This window comes from Bactrocera tryoni, chromosome 2, assembly GCF_016617805.1.
Source record: "Bactrocera tryoni isolate S06 chromosome 2, CSIRO_BtryS06_freeze2, whole genome shotgun sequence".
Taxonomy (NCBI): domain Eukaryota; kingdom Metazoa; phylum Arthropoda; class Insecta; order Diptera; family Tephritidae; genus Bactrocera; species Bactrocera tryoni.
The window spans coordinates 13,738,571-13,763,380 of NC_052500.1; the positions used below are offsets into that span (position 1 = coordinate 13,738,571).

Below are 24,810 nucleotides of genomic sequence, written 5' to 3' on the forward strand. Positions count from 1 at the left end.
ATCAATTTTAATTTTATTTATTGTAGAATAATAAATTATATTACAACACCTTCAAGCAAGCGAACGACATTTTACATTAAACCAAATAAGCTAAGTGCCGCGATTATTGCTCAAATGTTAATTGCTGATAAGCGCCAGTGCTTTGTTAAGTGCTCAGTGCAAGCGAGTGAAGCGATAAGCATAAGGTTTTATTGCCTGAACAACACTGCAATAAATATGAAAATGTAACAAGAGAAAACTCAACCGACTGCTCTGAAGTCTTGTAATTATGAAGAAAGATCGTTAAATTCCAAAAAAAAAAAAAAGAATGGCAATGACACAAATGTCAATGAAGAATGCATTGAAGGCAGTGCGCTGGCATCCTGTTGCTTGGAAAGTGAAAATAGCTTAGAAATTGGAAAAGCTTACTTTCGCATGCGCAACGTGACTAACACAAATGCTCACTGTATAAGGCGAAACAACTCTTTGAGCTGAGCGAAAGTTCTGTTGGCAATTTTTTAAGGCAATCAGGAATTTTGTGGTAATATTGCAAAAATAATGAAAAATGTAACAGTTTAAGTTATTTTTTTAAAGAAAAAAAATCGTATAGGTACATGCTTCAAAACATCAATTTTTTGCTGTTAGTAAAATAGGTTATACCGTATTTCGACCCAACTTTGTTAATGATAACATTGTCATTAAAATTTGTCGGCATTTTATGACCGCTAAAAATGCAAAAAGTTTGAAATTAATATACATACAAGTACATGCATGTACATAGTATATGTAAATTTTGATGGGTGGATATCACAAAAGACACCGCCAGTACATAGAAGCTTCGAGCAGTTGGCAATAAAAAAAGTTTTACAATCCTACCAAAGCCTAAGAAATATTTTAAGCTTTTTAGTTCCAAAGGTTTCATATGTTTCTTTAATATTAATAAATCGAATACATGCATATAAAAATATGTAAATTTTCAACTACGACAATGTTTTTTACTAGTTAGAAGCTTTTGGAGAAACAAAAAATGTAATGAATTTAAGGACAACCCGTCCTTAAGAACTTTTTCAAAGTTTTACTTGCGGCTTTCAAGGCTTTTATAGAAAAATTGTTCCAAAGAGGTTTTTCAAACTTTCACTTGCAACATTCAGAGAACCGAAAAAATATAATTTATTTTTTTGCCAGCCACATCCTCATTAGATATTATTTTTATTTAAAATGGTAATATGAAGCCTGAACTATCCACAGAGCTTTTTGAAACTTTATAGCTTCATAAATAGAAATAATATTCTAAAATGCTTTTTCAAACTTTCACCAGCAGCTTTTAGAGCTTTCACCGAAAAATAAATTATTTGCTTGCCAGCTATATCTTCATTACATATGTCTTTTATTTAACAAATGGTAATATAAAACCCGAACTATCTAAAGAGTTTTTTGAAACTTTTATATACGGCTTTCATAATAATTATATATAAAAATAATATTGTAAAATTCTTTTTCAGACGTTCACTTGCAGCTTTCAGAGCTTTCATCGAAAAAAATAATTATTTGTTTGTCAGCTACATATTATTTTTATTTAATATAAAGCTTAAACTTTCTAAAGAGCTTTTTGAAACTTTCACTTGCTGCTTTCTGAGCTTTCACTGAAAGAATATAATTTATTTCTTTGCTAACTACAAGTATATCTTCGTTAGATTTCTATTTTATAATATCTCGTAAAATAAATAATAGAATTAGCAAGCCCGAACTTTCGATGAAACTGAATTTATAGTATTGTAAAATGTTTTAGAAGTATAAAATAAGCACCCGAAAACATAAACGACTAGAAAGATCTCAATTGACGGCATAAAAGTATACACATATACATACAGTACTTATTTTCTAAGAAAAATGCCAGTCAATTCTGTCTACTATTGTCGCCTATGGCTAATCAAGACACATTCGTCACCAGCTTACATTTTTACACAAATCCGCTTGCAACAAATTGAAACTGCCGCATAATTGGAGAAATTGCAACAACAAAGCACTTGCAACTAAACACATAAAAACTTCAGCTTCGCAGTCATCCTCTGCCGGTCGTACAAACATACATATTTACGTACAAATGCATATAATAAATAAGTGAAACCTAAGCTCCTGAAATGGTATGGCGCCGCCGCATGCAATTTAAGAAGCGAGCAGCAGTTCTAAGGCAGACGAACGCAGGCAGGCAACTAGTCCAAAAAAGTTCTTAATTGCACCAATTCAAAAGCGATACTAATAGTGGTTTAGTACATAATAAAATGCTCCAAAGATAGCGCTGGATCTCATTGAACAGCTGTGAAAGTTGGTCCTTTGTGAGAGCCAAAAACAGCTAAAAACGGATGAGTAGATTCTCATAGATCGGCGCAGAGTTTTAAGCTTATCACAAAATCAGTTAATACCAACCGCAGGTACTTCTCTAGGTTCGCTGGAGGCGTGTTTACTGAGATATTTCAATCTCCGTCTGTCATCATTCCTTCATAAAGCTTTGGCAGAAAGCGTTCGACAATATATTTAGCCGCAACGCATACGAGCTATTGGGCTGTGTCCAGCAGGAACATGCAGAATTGCGGCGAGATTAACGTTGATAATAGTTTAGAAGAACTCTTACGGTTCACTCTCGACCATAAGGAGTTATTGAGAGCTATTGGACTGTGTCAAAACACGCAGATTTACGGCGAGATTTACTTTGATAAGAGTTCAGAAGACCTCTTACGGTTCACTCTCGACTATAAGGACCGGCAGCTGCTAAGGTTTTGGCCGTTGACCAGTGGTCGAGTTTACGAGAGTACCGACTCGCTTCCTATCAGATAAAATGGGGCAAGGGTGCCCGCCCTCTCAGCTTTGTAGTTTCTGACTGATAAATGAAGTCGTCTAGGACAGAATTAAATATTAGGACAGAAAAGACAATTGGCTAACTTATTGGCTTTGCGAACTAGTTTAGAACTAGTCGACTTCACTAGTGTATCTAAAGGAATACATACCCATATATACAGTTTCCAAGCGGGAAAGTTCTGCTGCACTTTATTTATGGGGTTTCTTTTCACTTCGAATTTTTGGGTTCTTCTATTGGAACAGCAACGAACATACATCGGTGGTGTGCTTGGCTGTCATTCATTTAATTGCGAAAGCTGAATGGAAGCCACCGGATGATTTAGCACACACTAAGCGGCAGTGCGACAGAATCTATGTACATACTTACATATGAGTATAGAGAGTCAAGTGAGCCAGGCAGTCGTCTAACTAGAGAATGCCAGCTGCTTGCTCGTATCAAAAGACATACGAGTATTTATGTGGGCATTAACATGAAATCATAAACGACTGCAGAACAAGTTGCACGAAAAAAATATAGATTTGTATGCAGCAAATAGACAGGCGATATAAGTGCGCCGAATACACAGTAACGTTGACAGCAACGCCAATGATCGTGCGGACAGACAACCACTAGCAAATCAATCGAATAACAAACGCTGAGCGCTTGAACGCGGCTCGCCATACACGCCTGCTGCCAGCGGCGTGAATGCTAGCGACACAGATACTCAACTTAAGCCAATGAACTAAATTAAATTGCTATTGCGAATTTATTACGGCTATTTTTAGCGACAATGCTTTCAACGCCACAGCAAAAAAAGTGGCGCGCAACAGCAACGGACTGCAGCAGTGACAACAAAGTTGTTGCGTCTCATGAACAGCAGTTGTGTGTTGATTGGAGTTAGCGCCGCCGTTTGCAGTGCCCACCAAGTGCAGCCAACCGAAGAAAGGAAAGCCTGCGCTGACAACGCGGACTTCAGTTGTTTGTTGAACTGACCAAGTGAAGCGGCAGCGATGACAACGAATCGCAGGCGAATATTTACATACATACATACAAGTGTGTACATACATATAACTAGTATGTACTGCACACTTATGTGGTGGAAAATTGATTTGTATGTGAAAAGTTGAAGTGATAAATTAAATGATGCTTTTAAATTAATGAAGAAGTGGCGGCTTTGCGCAATTAAAAGGCTTTCTTCGATACGCTAGAGAACTCATAGTATAAGTACATATCGGCAGCTAGGCAGCTGAATAATGTAAAAACCTTCTTTAAGTTGACTGGGGAAAGAAAAAACGATATAAAATAGAAACTATTCATATTAAAGCAAAATTTGATTATAATTTTGATTATACATAGGTTATACATAACCTGTAATATGACAATGACTTGTAAACTATAAAAAACTCAATTTCAATAAAAAAACGATATAAAAGGAAATTTTTCATATTGAAGCAAAATTTGAGTTTTGGTCATAGTTTTGGTTATAACTTGGTTATACATAACCTGTAATATGACAGTGAATTTCAATACAAAAACGATATAAAATAGAAACTATTCATAATGAAGCAAAATTTGAGTTTTGGTTATAACTTGGATATATTTAACAACTAATATGACATAGTGAACGATTTAAACTCAATTTCAATTTTTTTGGTTTTTTCATTTTAATTGACGATACATGTAAGTAGTTACATATATGGTACATAAAGATATAGAAGAGTTGAACTTCAATGATTGAAAAGCTTGGAAAGCTCTTGATTTAACATTAAGAGTATTTAAGAAATTGCTAAGCGACAAATTTTAAACGCCTCAGAAAACAATCAAAAACTCAAAACCAAACAAATAGCTATACGAATTAATAGTAATGCGTCAAAACAGGCGACATTACGCCTCTAAAAGTCCACTAAAATGGGCCAATAGCAAATTGCTGCTACTATTAAATTTAGCATATTCTCTTTGAGCAAAGTACGTAAATCGTCAGCTAGAAATCCTAAGCAAATGTCAAGTAACTTTCCGATAATTGAACTTATTTGCAAATCGGTATGCAACGTGACTTGCTTAATGTCATTGCAAGTCAACTATACGCACGAGAGCACATGCATATGTATGTATATAGTATACTGACATAATACATATTCATATGTGAATGCATTCTGAATTTATACAAATATTATTTTTGCTGTTGTTGACTTTGGCGCTTTGCATGGCAAACCAATAATTATTCTAATTATAATTAGAATGTTAACAACGTCAAAATTTGTTACATATGTTTGTACAGTTATGTAAGTTTGATGTGTGCACTACTAATAAAGTTGTAAATGAGGTGAACTCATCGGTTCGCGGTTAAGAAGTTGACGTAGATTTTTATGTACATTAGAAGTGCTAATACTATAGGCAAGCCCACTTTTTATGAATTTACAAAAAGTTTTTTTTTTCTTTTTATAAACTGTTAGAGAAAATACTTAAGAAAAGTATAGAATTTGAAATTATTAGTAACTAAAATGTAATAACTTAAAGCTGAAAGCTATTACTTATCGGTTGATATTTATACTCATCTGTTAGAAAAAAGGAATATACCTGTGATCAAAAAGTAAGGTGAAATTTTCATTTAAAATGTCATTCAAAACTCCCGGGCCTCAGGAAGGTAGGTAAACTTTTTTATATAGATTGGTAGAAAAGTCTACATTTGCCAAACGTACTTATGTTTTTTGAGTAACCAATTCTATAGTCAGTGCTTGCCAAAATCGCCCTTATGAGTAACTGGTATGAATAACCCAAAATGTATTTTTAGATTTTTACAATGATTTATTTTGTAGGCAAAAAACTGGCTCCAATTTTTTGTACGGACACTTTGAAAATATTGCGAAAGAACTTTGGGGAGCACAAAAGAAAACGTTTATAGCTGCTGCAACGAGTTCAACGCGGGCCGCGAAGACCACGGCAAGCTCGGTCAAACATCGAATATTGTGAGTAAATTCCTTCCGTCGTGCTAAACTGCCAAAGAAAATTTGGGCGTTATGCATCGTTTGCGTCAAGCTATTCGTCTGAAATTTCATTATTATCATAATATTATTATTATTTTTCATATTCGGCTAGAATTATGAGAAAACAACTCTCGGTATATTCATCACGATAATGCCACATCTCATACTGCATTAGTTCTTTGCGACTTTTTTGTCAAAAATTCGACTCATGTCGTGGTTCCACTGTATTCGCCTGATTTGGCTCCGTGTGACTTCTGGCTATTCAACAAACTCAAAAAGCCAAACAGGGGGCTTCGTTTCGACGCGATTGAGGTTATATCTAATAGAGACTATTTCGTCTGTTTAAAGGACTGGAAAAAGCATTGGGAAAAGTGCTTTACATCGGACGAAAGAAGATGAAATCGATTCACCTACCACCTTGGTTACAGCAATATAAATTATATTAAGTTTGTGAAGATGTTTGTTCTTAAAGTGTTAAATCAAATATTTTCAAAGCACATCATGAGGATTATTTATTTTTAGATATTTAGCTAGAACTAAGAGTAAATCATACTCGTATCAAGTCATACACTATGTGAAAATATGAACACACTTATTTGTTTTATTATTAGAAAATACTCTATTTGTAGTACTGTTTGTTTTCCGGTTAAAAATATCAAGCAACTGTAAATAATTTTCATCACAAGTTGATTGACATTGTTTGTCAATAATTATTAAATCAATTAGTTGCCAGAAGTGAAAATTCAATAATGGAATGATATTTAAATAAGAAAAGACGTCAACTTCGAAGGCACCAAAGCTTTATACCTTCACAAAAGATTCCTTACAAGAACTTCCGATGGGTTAGTTTGTATGGCAGTTATATGCTACATTAATCCAATCTGAACAATTACTTCGGATATTGCATTATTGCTTTAGATAATAACTTATGCCAAATTTCATGAAGATATCTTGAAAAATGGAAACGATTTCCATACAAGCACTTGATTTGAATCGGTTAGTTTGTATGCCAGCTATATGCTATAGTGGTACGACAAGAAGATTCTTGAGGATAAAATGACAAGTGCAAAATTTTCAGATCATTATCTCAAAAACTGAGGCACTAGTTAAGATATATACAGACAGATGAACATTACTCCAGTTAGAGAACACCAACAAAGTTAGCATTTCGTAATACTCATACTACTTATTTTAAAAATCAAATAAAACTTATATATTTTTTTCAGATCGAGACAAATTTTCACATGTGGACTTACCATAGCTTGCTCGATCTTATTATCGATCGCAACTGCACTTGTTCCAGATGCACTGTAAATAAAAGGAAGTAAAATGTTTAATTACTTTTCGAAAAATAATACTATATTGTAAAAAATGATAATTAATAAGTCCAAAATGTAGTATATAGGAAATATATAAATAAATAAATATAGGATATCAAACAAGTTTTATAATACTTAAATCTCTTATATAACTAAACGCACAAATGCCTACTATTTTATATGAAATATTACTTCAAATTTTATGCAAATCGGCGCTAGCTAATAGATCCATCATTAAATATTAAAAATAAAAATTAAAAAACATGAAATATATAATGTTGAACAATGCTAACAGCATTAAGGTCAATTCAAAATTGTTTCCGCCGAGACGGCTATTTTCGCAACACATTTCCATCATTTTAATAGCCGTCCATTAAATCCAAACGCACGATTCAACGATTTCGCATGCCAATGAGATTTAGCACAAGAAAAAAACGTAGTTTTGGCCAAAAATCACTAATTCCTTAGCAATTATATTGGGTTGCTATGCAATTTTTATGCGGTTTTATAATTATATGAAATCATTTTTCAAATTATGATGCCAAAAAACGAATAAGTTGACAGCTGAGGCTTGAGATGTGGCCATGGGTGAAGCGCAGATTAATTACAAAAAAATAAAAAAATGGAAGAAATTAATAAAAATGAGAAAATCAAGCGATGTGAGTAGGCTAATGGCATTATGGCTTAATTTCAAGTTTATATTGGAGGTGAGGTGTTTTAATTGAGTGACCTCAATTGTTTAAATTATTGAAAATTAATTAAGGTTCCCGGTTTATCGATTCAAAATTGTTTAATAAATTTAAAACAAAAACTAAATTGTTAAAAAAAAATCGTTCAAAAAAATAAAAAAATTGTAAAAAAATAAATTTTAAATCAAAAAATAAATAAAAAAGAAATTGTTAAAAAAAATGCTTAAAAATGTATAAAGAAAAAAATCTAAAATTAAAAACAAACAAAAATGTTAAACAAAAAAAATGTTAAAATAATAAAAAAAATGTAAAAAATATTCAAGAAAATTGTTAAAAGAAATTGTTTAAAAAATATTTAAAAAATTTTAATTAAACCTTGTTAAAAAAATTCGAAAAATTTTGTTTAATAAAGTAAGAAAAATTGTAAAATGTAAATGTTAATTTTTTTTATTATTCTTTAATCAATTTCGGCCTCTGACCAAAATAAAGTTTAAAAAATGTTGAAAAATAAGTTTAAAATTATAAATGATAAAAAAATGTTAAAAGAATAACTTAAAAATTAAAAACAAAAACATTTAACAATTTAAAAATAAGTTAAACAATAAAAAAATTAAAAAAAGAATTTAATTAAAAATAAAATCAAAAATTATAAAAAAAAAATTGTTGGCAATTAAAAACAAAAAAAAATGTTTAAAAAAACGTTAAAATTTTTTTTTTTGTTTTTGTTTCAAAATGTTTGCTTAATCAATAAAAAATGTAAAATGTAAGCATTTTTTTATTATTTTTTAATCAATTTCGGCCTCCTACCAAACTCAAACAACTGTAAACAAACACATGATTTTGCTTGCCGCTGAGTAACACATATTTACAGTTATATTAAACGACAATATTTTACCTTTGCACACAACTTTAATCTTGTTGTGATTCTGTCTGCAGACACACACTTTACTTATCACAAAGTAAACAATGGTAAAGAAAATAGGAAGATACAAACAGAAGGATTTTTGGTGCAATGCTTTCTAAAATGTCTGTCCACGAGAGAGAGAATAATCAATTAATTCTAGTGACTTAATGTAAATTTTCAAATAAATATTAATTTTCTATAAAACTTTGCAATTGCGTTTGTATTGGTTTAAATTGCTTTAGGACCTCTATCAAATATAATATACTCCTCATAAAAAACTAATATATTAAATTCAGAATATGTATTATTCATACATACATAACATGAAATAAATAATCAAATAAACCAGTAAACACCATGACTAGTAATTCAAAATGCTAGCAGTAAAAGGAAACGGCCTTGAACTGTAACCGACCGCTTAATGCCACAATGTTTATACAAAGCTTTTAGATCTTGTGAGCATAATTTTATACGACCACATTAGCATTAATGTTTTCGGCATTTTCCCTCATACAAAGGCAATGTTGTATTTTCGAAACATTAGAACGCCACAAACAGTCAAACTATAGAAGAGCATATGAAATATAAACAGAGCAGAGTTACTTTGGCATTCCGATTTGCTTCAAGTGCACGATGGGTCATTGGAATTATAATAGTCAAAAAGCTAAACAAAATTAAGCAAACTGAAATGTGGTGTGTTCAGTTCTTATGTGTCTATATTCTTAACTTTATCAATATTTGTGCTCGAAAACGAAATAAATAAGCAGCACTTAAAATATTTCAAGGCTGTTTACAACAACTTGTAATAGAATCAAGTTAAATCAAGTCATGACACACATTTTAAAAAGCATCAAACGTATTTGAATGGCAAGCGACTTTTGAGTTTTAATTGGTCGATCACCTTATTTGAAGGCGTGTCACAACCAACACGGTCGCATTATAAAAATATTCGTTTTTTTTTTGTTTTTTGTTTTTTGTTTAAGCATTCACTATATGAGTAAAAAATTATATAACAGTCAACGGACTTAACACTTTGTGTTACCAAAAGTGAATGGACCACAAAGTGCACACTCGAAAATTTTCTCACAATTTGAATTCATGTGGTTGTTGCTGCAGCAAGAAGTCTTAAATTTATTCAAAAGCTGCAGTTCTATACAGTTATGAAAGGTTAAGTTGATTTTTCGTGTGAACGCTTATCGATTTTGGCGAAAAACTCACGAAAATTAATGCAGTATACGATGATCCAAAAACCAAGAGTTATTGTCGGCCCATAATTCCGACCTTTTTTTACGAATAACTTCTCGGCTAGATAATCGAAGAAAACTGTCAACATAACCTAGATTTTTGACCTGCTTTGATGTGGTTTTTTGGCTCGGCTCTCCTTTGCCACAATATTTAGCCGATTGATCGTCTGTTTCCGGGTTGTAAATATAGATCCAAGACCCATTTCAGTAGTAAAACATTTCATGACATCCTGGTAGCCGGAAAGCATTGTTTCACAGACGTTAGGCCTAAATGATTTTTCAAAATGGTTTTTACTAATACTTTTTAAAAAAAATCGGTAAGATCTCTGACTAGTTGGGCGATTAAAAGAGAAGCTGCTATTTTTTCGGATATTTGGAGCTTTTTACTAATGTGCTGGCGTAGGTTACGTTGGGTCGTAGGGCTGATCCAAAATCGATGGATTTCACTTTGATAGATATATGTGCTTTATGTTACTCATAAACTTCTAAAAGTGAATCACCAGGTCTTCATATATAGACGAAACATTTTGAGCTTACAACAAATTTATTAATTTATCAATCGCATTTTCGCAGTAGCATAAGTTCTGGTTGTTGACCAGCGCTTGCTGAGCTCACTGGAGGTCCAAAGGTTCTACGTTAGAAAGCAAGAAGACTTCGGAAAACTACCTCGCTTTCAATCGGATGAAATTAGAGAAGAGAAGAGCTAGGGAGGGCACTAGCAAGCAAATCTAGCTTTACACTTTTTTGCGATTCTTCTACAAGTCTAATATGGAAGAAGTTTGATGCTATTGCTAACGAAGTCATGCACACTTAGACAATTTTAAGGCGCGCAGTTAGTGAGCTCAGAACCAGTATAGCCGCTCGCCTGTCGGAGTGAATGCATAACTCTATGAAGTACATCTACTGCTACATTGATGGCACCCACCTCTGCTTGAAAGATTCGACACCAGTCTGGTGGCCTGAAAGTAGAGTTGATAGAGATCTCTCAGCAGAAGACTGCTCCACCTATTCTTCCTCTTAACTTCGCGATCCTTCTGTGAAAAAGCACAATGCATAATTTTTCCAAAAGCTTCACTCCACCCACCAGCTCCTCGCAGGTGTGTGAGCTGAGCAGGAACTGCCAGCAGAAGGTTTTGCGATGGAGTGATCTAGATTGTAAGGAATGCAATAGAACCTGTGGCGAATTTTTTTTACGAATCATGGGTTTATGGTTTTGAAGTTGGCACTGAAGCCCTTTAGTACTGAAGAAATGGCACAGACAAGTAGATACTACCGAAAAACCCGTCCTCATTCATGATGAAGTGTTTTGAGGCCATGCACAATTTTGTATTTTATTTCATAAATTCTTGACGAGATATACACAAATTGAGATATATCTTGCACCATTTCAATCCATCACACTTTGCTGTGCTTTTAACTACGACGATTTCTTTTTCTATCCAATTTTAGAACAAACAAATGCAAACATAAATCTGTTATAGCTATATTACTCGTCTATATTTAAAAGCAAAATAAATATTTACACGAGGTGTGAATTAAATTCGACACAGAATTATGCGCCATTAAAGAGAGAGCACCGCCAGTGTCGAAGTATAGAGTTTACATACGGACACATGACAGATGCCACACCTTACAACGCCTTTATAAACATTTATTACGAGCTGACGCTTTATGAAATGCAAACTTTCGTTTACAACTGCGATTTGTGTTTTATTTTCCACTTCCGCTATGAAACACAGACAACGCCGAATGATGAGTGGGCAATTAAATTTCGGGTAAACACAAAATGTACGCACGCAATGCAATAATTGTAAAAGTGAAATTAAATTGGGTACATTTCGAAAATGTTTACAAGCAGAAGTTTCTAGATATCAGCAGTTGCATGCGAAAAGCTACGAAATCTCAATTTTAATTGCAACGCAATGAGTGTGAAAAGCTGCGGACGCATTCTGATTTCAGCTCAAGGTCTGCTGCAGATCTCGTCTGTATTTTCCACCAAAAGCGCACAAATTGCGTATGAGTAAACAAGGCGTATAACGCTGACAATCATCTGTCATATTGTCGACCGTTTAACGTAAATTCATATTTTACAACAAAAACCAAATTAAAATTGGTTGCGAAAAATTTCCGTCAAAAAAGGGAATTCCATACTTTTAACGCAAAGTGACAGTGAATGTCACGCAAACAGCTGTTCGCCTTAAAAGCTTTTGTAAAATGAAAAGCGCATAATAATTTAACGGGATTTATTTGCTATCAGACATATGTACATACATATAAACAATGTCTACTGTGGGCTTTCGATACATTTCTTTTTGTGGTGACGCGCTCGTCCTCCACATCGATGCGTTCATTATGAATATGCGCTCGGCTGTTGGCGTCGGTTATTGACCCGCTCAATGCAGTCGGTGGGCTGCAGCGGGTGGCCTTCAGCTTCAGTTAATGCAACTTTCAGTGCCAGTAAAACTAAAATCATTCGCATGTCGCCAATCAACAGCTGACCGCAAAAATCCAACATCGATACTTTCGCTTTTTTTATAGCGCCACGACGATTGCATTGCCGTCATTCATAAACAAATATATACATACATACATATCTACATGTTTATAAGTATAAGTATGTACATATATGCTCGTTATTTAAATGCTTTAATTTTCAATAATTTATTTATGCGTTGATACTGGCGTAAATATATCAATTTCTGTTGCCAAAGTTATTTTTAGTGTTCAATTGTATTAATATAAGCATAAAAATAAAATAAAAACATATTTATATTATGCTTTACTGTGTGGAAAACTTTTTATAGTTTATAAAGTTTATTAAGGAATGTGATGACGCCCAATTTATCATATTTATTTGTATCTTTGCTTCATATCGGTTTGTATCAACAGGAGATTCAAGATGAGATGATGAGAGGTGATTGAATTATTGAGCCTAGTTCAGGGGAATCTTTAGGCTGGCAGGGGCGTAGGAGTTTCCGCAAATACTAGCAGTCAGAGTACTACTTCTCTGTTTTCAGGTATATTTCTTGAATTCACAGACAGTGCTGGCACTGGTTGAAGCAGAGAGTGGGGTCAACAGACCACAGGTAGCGAAACCTTGATTAAATTTTCTATGAAATTTTATCATCTCAAGGAAGCTTTTAGGGATCACTTTGTATGCTGGACTTAAAATAATTTAAACCTTTTCAAGTACATTCTATACCCTTGAGGGGTTAGGTGAGTTTCAGAGGTACAAAGAAAGGTATTTTTAGGATTTTTTTCAATATAAACAATCATATACATATGCCAAAAATATAATATGACATATCGAAGGTACATATTTAATCAATGTCTCCTAAACTTTTGATATAGAAATGTTGAAAATTTCGCCGTTGAGACCTCATCTCCTTGGGTGTCTCACAAAAAAAGTGCTCTCGTCGTGGACAGCAGAACTTATTATTGGTTCATCTAAAATTAAGAAGCCAAAAATGTTCCTTTAGTACATATATAAATCTCCTGTTTGAACAAAGGAAACAAAAAAATAAAAAAGAAAAATTTCGCCATTTCTTGGCTTAAAAGATAAGTTGTAATAAAAAAAATCCTTCGTTCAATAATTAGGTAATGTTATTTTAAAAATGTGTACACAATTCGAACTAAATCGGTACTTAACTTTTCGAGAAATCGTGTCCACCGACTTCAAAAATGGAGTTTTGAGAAAAACGCATTTAAAAACAGAGCACTTAGCCTAGCTAGCCTTGAGCGCACAATTCTCAAGGCTATATCTCCGAAACTATTGCTCGGTTCAACTAGAAAGTTTAGGTCAATATTCTAGAGGAATGTAGAATTTAAAAGGGCAAAAAAACAAAAAAATGATTTTTTGAAATTTTGAAACTCTTCTTAACAAGATTAGGTTGCCACGAAAAAGGAAACGATGGAACCACTCCAAAGTATACATATGTATGTATGTATATACAAATGATCAGCAATAACAAGCCGAGTCGATTTAACCTTATCCATTTGTATGTATACAAGCAGTTCCTAAGTTTTTGAGATATCGCCCTAAAATTTTGCACCCACCGTTTCTAACCTAACCTTTCTTATTCTTGGAAATGGCTGATATCGGACCACTATAGCATATAGCTGCCGATCAAAATCAAGTTCAAGTAAGGAATATATTATATTTGTGCAGGGTATTAAAGCTTCGCTGCAACCGAAGTTCACGCTTTTTATTGTTTTTAATACATTTTGGAAATTCAATACTCTGAATGCAAATATTATTTTATCGCAAAGGAAAAAAGGCTTGCTCGACTTCAAGCAACTGACGTGATGTGTTTATAAACGACGCTTACATAAATATTAAGTAATTCTAAGCTTTGTTGGAATGCCGGGCAGCTTATGAACTAATTTCACGATTATTCAAGTTATATGTCAATTTATATTTCGAATACGAGTAAGCATTATTTTTTTCTTTTTTATATTATTTTTTTTTTTTATTAGATTTTTTAATTCTTTTTGCTACATTTTTTCGTGTGTATTTATTATAATATATTTTTTATTTTTATTTTTTGCTTCAATGGAAATTTCATGATTTTTTTGTTTTGTTTCATCGTTGTTTTTATTTATATGCACGTTTTTTGCATATTTCATTGTTTTATTATTTCTTGTGTGTCAAATTTATTGTCACCTTATAAAATTTCGTTGCGACAATTTTGATTATCAAAACAAAATTAAAGATAATTTGTTGCTTTTTGTTTATTTGTCTGAAATATACATACATATATAGAATTGGAATTTGCAGACATATGTATGTATGTATGTAAACAAATATACACCCATACAAGTGTACATACTACTGTTTATGCATTCGAATTCTTTTGGCTCAACAAATAGAGGTGTGATTGCCTTCACTTCCTGGAAATCACTACGAAGCGCTAAATACTTCAATTACCACGTGCTTTTGTTGTTTGTATGCCTTACATACATATGTATGAGTATGTGAGCAAGCGACGACACTAAATATGGAAGTGGAAGTCATAAATGAAGCGCCAAAGGAAGGTATGGGCCGGAGAATGGTTTTGCTACGATTTGTAGCTTCTGTAAATTAACACATGTAAATACATACATACATATATAAGAATATGCGATTAAATATGACGAACAATAATACAATAATTTAGAAAAAATAAAAAAGTAATAAAAAATAAAAAGTAGGAAAAAATATTAATAAATTGAAAAAGTTATAAAAATATAATAAAAAAAGGGAGAAAATTACTAACAAAATATTAAAAAATAATAAAATACAATATTAAAAAACATATAAAATTCAAAATATAAAAAAAAATTTAAGAAATATATTTAAAAAAATTTAATAAATATATTAAAAAAAATAAAATAAAATATTTAAAAAACTTAAACAAAATAAAAAAATGATTAAAAAACATTTTAAAAAAGTTTAAAAAAAAAAAAATATTAAAATTAAAACAATATTAAAATTCAAAATAATAAATTATTTTAAAAGAGATAAATATATCGACATTAATATATAAATAAAAAATAATAATAATAAAAGTAAAAATTGGAGAAAATATTAAAAAACTGAAAAAAATATATAAAAAACATTAAAAATTCAAAATATAAAAACAATATTTAAAAAAAGTTATTACAAAAATATTAAAAAAATATTAAAATATATTAAAAAAAATAGTAACATTAAAAAATTAGAGAAAATATTAAAAATTCAAATAATAAAAAAACATAATATAAATAAAATATTAAAAAATATTAAACAAAAAGGAAGACAAAAAAAATAAAATATTTAAAAAAATAGTAGGTAGGTAGGAGTGCAGCTGTATCGGGCTCAATTAGCACTTGATGTGCCATTTTGATAAAAAAAATAGTAAATGAAAAACTTATACATATATTATTTATTTAAAAAAAATAAAAATATAATATTCAAAAAAATATTTAAGAGAATAGTACAATAAAATATTGAAAAAATTAAAACAACAATTATTAAAAAAAATAAAGAAATATCATATCAATATACTTTTAAAAAAATGGAAGCATAAATTTAAACTTACTTATATATGCGTAAACACATAAGCAATAGATTAAAATCAATTTCTTATAAATGTATAAACAAAAACCAAAACAGTCAAGTCTCAATTTGGAAATAGATTTCTGTTTAATTTGATTGAAGATTACTTAATCTCAATTGTTTTTATACTCTCGCAACAATGTTGCTAACGAGAGTATTATAGTTTTGTTCACATAACGGTTGTTTGTAAGTCCTAAAACTAAAAGAGTCAGATATAGGGTTATATATACCAAAGTGATCAGGGCGACGAGTAGAGTCGAAATCCGGATGTCTGTCTGTCCGTCCGTCTGTCCGTCCGTCCGTGCAAGCTGTAACTTGAGTAAAAATTGAGATATCATGATGAAACTTGGTACACGTATTCCTTGGCTCCATAAGAAGGTTAAGTTCGAAGATGGGCCAAATCGACCCACTGCCACGCCCACAAAATGGCGGAAACCGAAAACCTATAAAGTGTCATAACTAAGCCATAAATAAAGATATTAACGTGAAATTTGGCACAAAGGATCGCATTAGGGAGGGGCATATTTGGACCCAATTGTTTTGGAAAAGTGGGCGTGGCCCCGCCCCCTACTAAGTTGTTTGTACATATCTCGGAAACTACTATAGCTATGTCAACCAAACTCTACAGAGCCGTTTTTCTAAGGCATTTCCATATACAGTTCAAAAATGGAAGAAAACGGATAATAACCACGCCCACCTCCCATACAAAGGTTATGTTGAAAATCACTAAAAGTGCGTTAACCGACTCATAAAAAACGTCAGAAACACTAAATTTTACGGAAGAAGTGGCAGAAGGAAGCTGCATCCAGGCTTTTTTTAAAAATTGAAAATGGGCGTGGCGCCGCCCACTTATGGACCAAGAACCATATCTCAGGAACTACTAGACCGATTTCAATGAAATTCGGTATATAATGTTTTCTTAACACCCTGATGCCATGTACGAAATATGGGTGAAATCGGTTCACAACCACGCCTTCTTCTAATATAAAGCTATTTTGAATTCCATCTGATGCCTTCTCTGTATAATACGAGTATAAACATTAGGAACCAATGATGATAGCGGAATAAAACTTTACAAAAATACGGTATTTGAAAAATATTTAAATGACGAATAATGAAATCTCGATTATCACTTTACCATGCGAGAGTATAAAATGTTCGGTGACACCCGAACTTAGCCCTTCCTTACTTGTTTATTTAAAGATTAATTTATAGACACCTAACCGAAAAATAATCAAATTCACAACAAAAAAAATCCAAGTCAAAATGAGCAAAATGCCTATCTATCAAAAGCAAAAAAAAAATATAACAAATAGTAAACAAAATAACATTTCTAATCGCCTTAATAGCAGCCCTAATGAATTTTTATGGCTTTACCAGTATTAGTTGATGTGCTTTCGAACCAAATTTGGCTGGGCGATAACGTTGAAACCTCATATTAATGTCGCGCGTTAATTGTCTGGCGTTGCCGATTATTATTATCAGCATTGCTGAACAATATTTGCGACTGTGTTTGTTTGCTACGTATACAAAACATACATATGTACATATATGCAATAGCACGCAGCGATCGAATGTTGTCAGGTTTATTAAGGTTCAACTTGCAATATTTAGCAATGATGTCAGATAGCTAGCGCCCAGCCAAACAACACAGACTGCCAGTTAGTCAAACAACCGTAAGCAAGAAGCAGGCCATTTTATGGTGCGTTATGCTTGTTTTGGTGTCGGCTGGAGAAGTGTGAATTTATTTATTTTTTTATTTTTTATTATTACGGTTTGTTTACTTTATTTCAAATGAGCAGAAAATCGTATTTTTTAACAGTTATTGAGTAGAAAGGCCGGAACAACTTTTGTGTGTTTATGAGTTTTTGTCAAAACAAAATAATAAATTAAATAATTATATCTATTTCGAAAGATTATTTTACTTTCAAATTTTACTTTATCAGCAATAAGTGGGTGTGTTTTGTAGCTATAAATTGTGGGGCAAAGATACAGATAGGTGTACAAAAAAAACTTCAGGTGCGGCTCCTTTAAAGAGGTATGCAGCCATTCTAATAGCATAGCTGCTATACAAGCCTTGAGCTCACTGAAAGTGAACCGATGAACTTGCAAGAAAAGACACCCATGCCCAAATTCCGTCAACGAGCAGTGGTTCTCTACCTGACTTCGTGTTTACCTAAGTGAATTCGGGCGCTGGATCAATGCGCTTCGAACGAGCTTAGCAAACTTTGGTTGTGAGGTTTCGAAAACCTTCTGGATTAGAGTGGAACATGAAAGGTTAATTGAACTGCTAGCTCTCAGCAAGCTCACATCAGAGTCATCCTAACTGGACACTGTCCTATTGGCACTCCCGCGGTGCGGTAATGCTAAACATTTGTCAAAGTTGCAATGAGCAAGTTGAGGTGGACACATCCAGAAACTTCCCGTTCTTTGTCCTGTTTTCGCCAAGCTAAGGTTGAAGCATCTCGGTTGACACGCTGTTTACGAACCCAGCGAATTGACTGGATTTGATTTTAGCCGCATCAATAAATTTGTAGCAGGTTCTATGCATTTTGTCGAGAGGCGATGGGCTTTTCGATCCATATAATTCAGTTCAGAGCATCACAACGGACAAGCGTCTTTAGCTGTCCAAGTGGAATTATTCGTGACCTCACGAGCCGATTTACCTAACCTAACCTAACTCAGATGGATGGGAGAAAACTTTTGATATATGTATGTACATATAATATATAAATTAAATTTGTTACAATCAAAAGTTGAGCAAGATTCTCGTTATCAAAAAGTTTTTTCAAAAAAATAGCTACAAAATATTTTGTTTATATTAAAAATATTATTATTTTATAATTATGTTTTTTATATTATTTTTGTTTTTATAATTGCCACCTGGTATTTAAAAACAAGTTGGAGGCATTAATTTGACGTTTGCCTTTAGTTCATTTACATATGTAAAATTGCTTCGAGGTTGCTTGAGCTGGGCGCAACTTGAAACTAGCTTGCTAAGTACAAATTATATGTTATCGCTTTAACTTGAAAAACATACATACATACATAATTTAGGATTTTGCCCACATATTTACTTACTATTAGTTATCATCAGAATTGTATTTTTTTTGATTATCTGTAGAAACCTTACTACATTACCCAACTTAACTACACCTTTTGAATTTACATATATTAAGCTTATGGCTGCTCGCGCGATGTTCACGTGATCGCAGCGATGGAGAAAAAAGTGTGAAATCTACGTCAACGCCGCATCCAATCGCCTATGACATCGCATTGCAAAAACAAACTGATAATTCCAGTTTCGATTTGATTTGTTTGCCGGAAAAAAAAATTTATTGGGAAAATATAGTGAATTTTAAAAATTTTTGAATTTTTAATTTGTGGCAAAAAACTGACCTAACACTGAAGCTATAGCACCCTACACAAATACAAAAAATGCCCCACAAGCACTTGATTTCGATATGTTAATTGGTAGGGCAGCTATATGTTAGGGTTACGATCTGAAAAATTTCTTCGGAGATTGTACTGTTGATTTGAAGAATAATCCATGTAAATTTTCGTGAAGATATTTCGTCAAATAAAAAAGTATTTTTTCGATCAGTTTGCTATAGTGGGTCTGACATCAGCGCTTCCGGCAAATGTGGAGCTTCTTGGGGAGAAAAGGACAGACAGACATAGCATAATCGACTCAGTTCATCATGCTGATCATTTATATGTATGTATATATTTTATAGAGTCTCAGATGTTTACTTTTTGGTGTTACAAACTCCATGGCAGTCTTAATAAAACCTGTTCAGGGTATAAAAATGTTTATGTGTATAAAGAAATGCTTCAATATATTTGAGTTTTGGTCATTTAACTGTTTATTCGTCATAAATATTTACCAAATGCATACATATCTTCATAACAGTTGTAGGACCTTAGCTTTGTTTTCACCTAAATGAGGTTTAATAAAGAGTGCGAGCAACCAAAGAGCAAGAGCATTGAGACTTATCTGCATGTACATACATATATTATATATATTTGTGTTCAAATTCATAGCATCAGCAAAATATGGGTTTTGGTTTTGTTTGCAAAGACAGCAAATGAAATTTGTGTGAATAAAGCAGATCTATGGAGCTAAATAGAAGCAGATTTATTGCTTGCTTGTTGTTGCTCGTTATACAAATGTGACTTGGCGCGATGTATTTATGTATATAGTAGTAGTCTTTGGAAGTATAAGACAAGGCATTAAGTTAATATCGGTTGCATTGAAGCTAGAATGATCTTCACAAATGAAGGAGTTTTCATACAAAATCAAGATCATAGTCAATTTGCATGGCAGCTATATGCTATAGTGGTGTGATCAGTTATTTTTTTCAGATATTTTAGGGTAGCTGTAAACAATAATCTATTGCGAGTTTCATGAAGATATCTCCTCAAATAAAAAATGTTTCTATACAAAGACTTGATTTTGATCGCTCAGTTTAAATGGCAGCTAAGTATATGCTGCAGTGGCTCGACATAGCCGGTTCTGACAAATGAGCAGCTTCTTGGGCACAAGAAGACGTGCAATCATCGATTGCTTATATAAACTTAATAATATAAATATACTATCTTTAACTCCACATAACCTCAAAAAATATACTATTTTCATTGAAATAATTTAAGTCTGTAAAGTTTGCCATATAAAGTTGTCCAAAAAAATTGGGTCGAGCTGCCGCAATAGACAATTTGCTAAAATATGCACACAAATAGCAAATTAATCAAACAGACAAGCTAATACAACAAGCAACTACTAACCGGCAGCTACAACGAAATCAGCGCCGATTTTCATTCGTGCCACTGTTGACCATTCAACTGACATCAACATCAAAGCGCCACAGATTGCAAATTGCAAAGCCGAAACAAGCAAAATGCATAGCGCTATCGGATGGATAGATAATTTTAAACTGACAAATAAATGACAACCGATCGTCGCAACATGTTGCTGGCAACATAAGCATCTATGTATGCCTGTTAGTTAAACTAAAATGAAAATTTGAAAAAAATTAAAGCTCATGCAGCAAAATAAGAAAAACTCAATTGCAACCCAAATCGTTGAAAGCTAGCTCGTTTGCGCGCTAAGACCACAAAAACAACAACAGCAAGCATAATATGTTGGAAATTTGTGGTGGCGCCTGTTGTGGCATCAGAGCGATTTACCAAAGATCGATTGACAATTGACATGTGTGCTAATTACGCATTGAAAGTTGTCAAATACATACGTACATACATATGTATGTAAGTAGCTTTGTTTGTGTACGTATGTGAGTGAAATGCCAAATGAAAAGTGGGTCTTCATATTTATTACTAGAGCTTTGCTGCTAGCTTCACGGCGTCGGCGCTAAAAAGAGCAACGCACGCTAAATGCCGGCAGCTTTTAAATTAGAAATTTCCAGCTTGTAAGCTGTAAGTTGCAACATTGTAAGTATTTACATGCCCAACATGACAATTGAACCTTTTAATTGGGAGGCAATAAAAATAAAATATCATTGTAGACTACAAAGAGCTGTCAATTATTTGAGTAAAAATAAAAATGGGAATTTAAATTCGTTTTTGTTGGTTATTAACAGCGAATGTTTTGGGAAATTTAAAAAAGTCGTGAGTGCTATTTTTATGCATGATGATAAACATTTTCTGGGACATTATTCAATTGAAAGTAATTAATATATTCGTTTTTTAGAAAAGCGTGTTGAGAAAGATCGATTAAGGTTACTTAATAACTTAATAAGGAAAAAAGATATTTTATGAAGATCTTTATCATGATTTTGATCGATCAGTTTGCACGGCAGATATACACTATAGTGGTTTGATCTGAACAATATTTTTGGAGATTGTAAGGCTGCCTGGGACAACAGTCTGTGCCAAATTTCGTGAAGAAATCTTGGCAAATAAACAAGTTTTCCATAAAAGGACATGATATTTATGGATCAGTTTTTATGTTAGATAAATTCTATTTGGGTCCAATATCGTCGACTCCCACATGAGAGATCAAGTATATTTATAGTTTATAAGGTCTTCCTTCTGGGTGCTATAAACTTCGTGGCCAACTTTATATACCCATGCTCAGGGTATAAATGTCCGACGAGTAAGTTATGCCTTCGAATTCTGTATTTGCAATAATTCGTTACTTATATTGATAACTACTAAATAATATTTATTTATTCTTTATTTTTATTATATTTATTTATTATATTTATTTTGTTTCTTATTTTTTTTTTTTAATTTTTTAACGTGAAAATACTTCTGTCACGTGGTTGTAGTTGGCTTTTTAATTACTTTTACGTCAAACTGGTTACTACGTTTAACATATGTATATCGCATGCATGACAAAAATCCAGAAAATATGTACTTAATTCATATCATTAATGTCAACTTGAGTTTAAAATAAAATTTATTTTTATGGAGAATTCATCATTCTTTCAATTGCACTTAACTGCAAGAACTTTATCTTGACGAAAAAACCACAATGGCGACATAATCACCTCATTATCCACTTAAACAATGACTGAAGAAATTCTTCCGATTAATCATTTCTCCTTCAATGGTTAAGCAGCAATTTAACCAACGTCGAACTGAACGCTTCCGGTGCGGAAAACATTAATCAGCGAATACCAGACGAAGGCAAAACAGCAGAAAACAATAATAAACAGCGTCGGCAAAAAAAAAAAGAAAACAGAATAAACAGAGTCGCTGCAGACCTTAGCAACAGACGCAGAAATACTGCAACATTGCGGCATAATTTAAGGCAGCATGGATTTTAAAACTGATTTCATTGCGCAATGGCTGGAGCGAATAATTTGTAAACATAACGCAAAAAACAACAAAAAAATATTAAAATACGCACATGTAAATAATTTCGCAATGAAAGCATTAAATCGTAGCTTCGATAAATAGAGCCGAGCCGAGCTGATGCAGTGGATATTCTTTGAGCGGCGGCTTGAAGGCAGACACGGATATGTATAGAGAAGACGCAGCAAGAAAAGCACTCGAAAACGCACAAAATCCACACTTGTAATGAAAGACTTGAGCGGCAAGTGAGGAGCAGACTAAGTGAACAGGATTAATTTGTTGTCATGTGCCGCTAGGGCAAACGAGTTCGCCGGCTCGCTATGAGTATTATGCGGATGTTGCATGTGGCAGCATAGCACCACTCGGAGTATGACCAAATACGGTGCATGTAGAGGGAAAAACCAACACGCACACACATTTACGCCATTGCATTACATTTGCACATATTTACATAGATACATTTATATGCAATATGTGTGCACTTATGTATGACTGCATGATTCTGCAGATTGTTATGCATTCATGCATGGCGATTTTCGACATTGTGTGGGCGCAGAGCATTTTTCACGCCACTTTACGCACAAAAGTAGCAGACAAAGAGCTAGATACTTCCATGTGTATGCACATATGTATGTATCTATAAGTGTATATATTGACTTTGCGGGGATTAAGTGGCCAGAACGTCTGCCAAGAGCAAGCGTGACACAGCGCAACATTATGCATACATACTATAAGCATTAGGGTGTTTCCAAAAACTTGAATGATTTTTGTTTTTACTTTGTGTATATTAAATTTTAATAAGAATAAAGAAAACCGTTATAATACACTCCAGAAGTGCATTTTTATAGCAAAAAGGGTTTTAAAAGATTTTTATCTTAATTTTAATGGGTCAGTTTGTATGACAGATACATATGTATATGCTATAGTGGTTCGATCTGAACAATTTGTTCGAATATTGTAGCAATTACTTGGATAAAAATCTGTGCCAAATTTTGCGAGGATATTTTGTTAAATAAAAATGTCTGCAATACAATAATTTTATTTTGTTAGGCCAGTTTGTATGGCAGCTATATGCTATAGTTGTCCGATGTGAATAATTTCTTCGGAAGTTGTAGGAATGACTTGGATAGTAATCTAAGACAAATTGTGAAGATATCGTTTTAAATAAAAAATTTTTCTATACAAAACTTTGACTTTGAGAGGCCAGTTTGTATGGCAGCTTTATGTTATAGTGCACCGATCTGAACAATTTCTTTGAAGAATATAGCATTGCCTTGGACTGTAATTTATGCAAAATTTCGTGAAGATATCACGTCAAATATAACACTTTTCCATAAAAGAACTACATTTTGATCATTCAGTTTGTGTGGAACTATATGCTATAGTGGTCCGAACTCAACGATTTCTTCAGAGACTGCAGCAATGATTTGGATAATAACCTGTGACAGATTTCGTCAAGATATCGTTTCAAATACAAACATTTTCCATACAAAAATTTGATTTTGACCGGTCAGTTTGTATGGCAGCTACATATATGTTATAGTGGTCCGATCTGAACAATTTCTGCGGAGAAGTAAGACTTGATAATAAATTTCTTGAAACACCCTAATAAGCCTGCTTAAGTATGAAGTTATAATTTTCATTGCATTCACTGCACATATACAAATAAATACAAAGTATGTAAGCGAATTTCACCTGCAAGTACGCCAGCATTCTACATTGCAGAAGCTTCCATGAATTTTACAATCAATTAAAAAGTGAAACAAAGAAGTTATAAAGAAATCGCCGCGTAAAATAGCGCTTTTAACTACAAATTGCTACTGCTTATATGCAGCTAAGTGCACATGGCTTTGTGCGAACACACACACACACACACGAAATGTGCCAGATCGGAGAAAATAAATGCAAGGTTTTTCGAAATATACATGTGAGCTTGTAACTAGGCACATACCTACTTAAATAT

General features: G+C 32.9%; 1 protein-coding gene across 1 annotated transcript in view; it reads right to left on the bottom strand.

Annotated features, from left to right (window-relative positions):
* The window catches only part of LOC120768200 (protein bunched, class 2/F/G isoform), a 220,412-nt gene that overhangs the window by 46,738 nt on the left and 148,864 nt on the right, over positions 1–24,810 (bottom strand). The window contains exon 2 of the mRNA XM_040094772.1: positions 7,056–7,107. Within this exon, the coding sequence (XP_039950706.1) occupies positions 7,056–7,107 (52 nt within the window). The remainder of the gene's footprint in view (positions 1–7,055; positions 7,108–24,810) is intronic.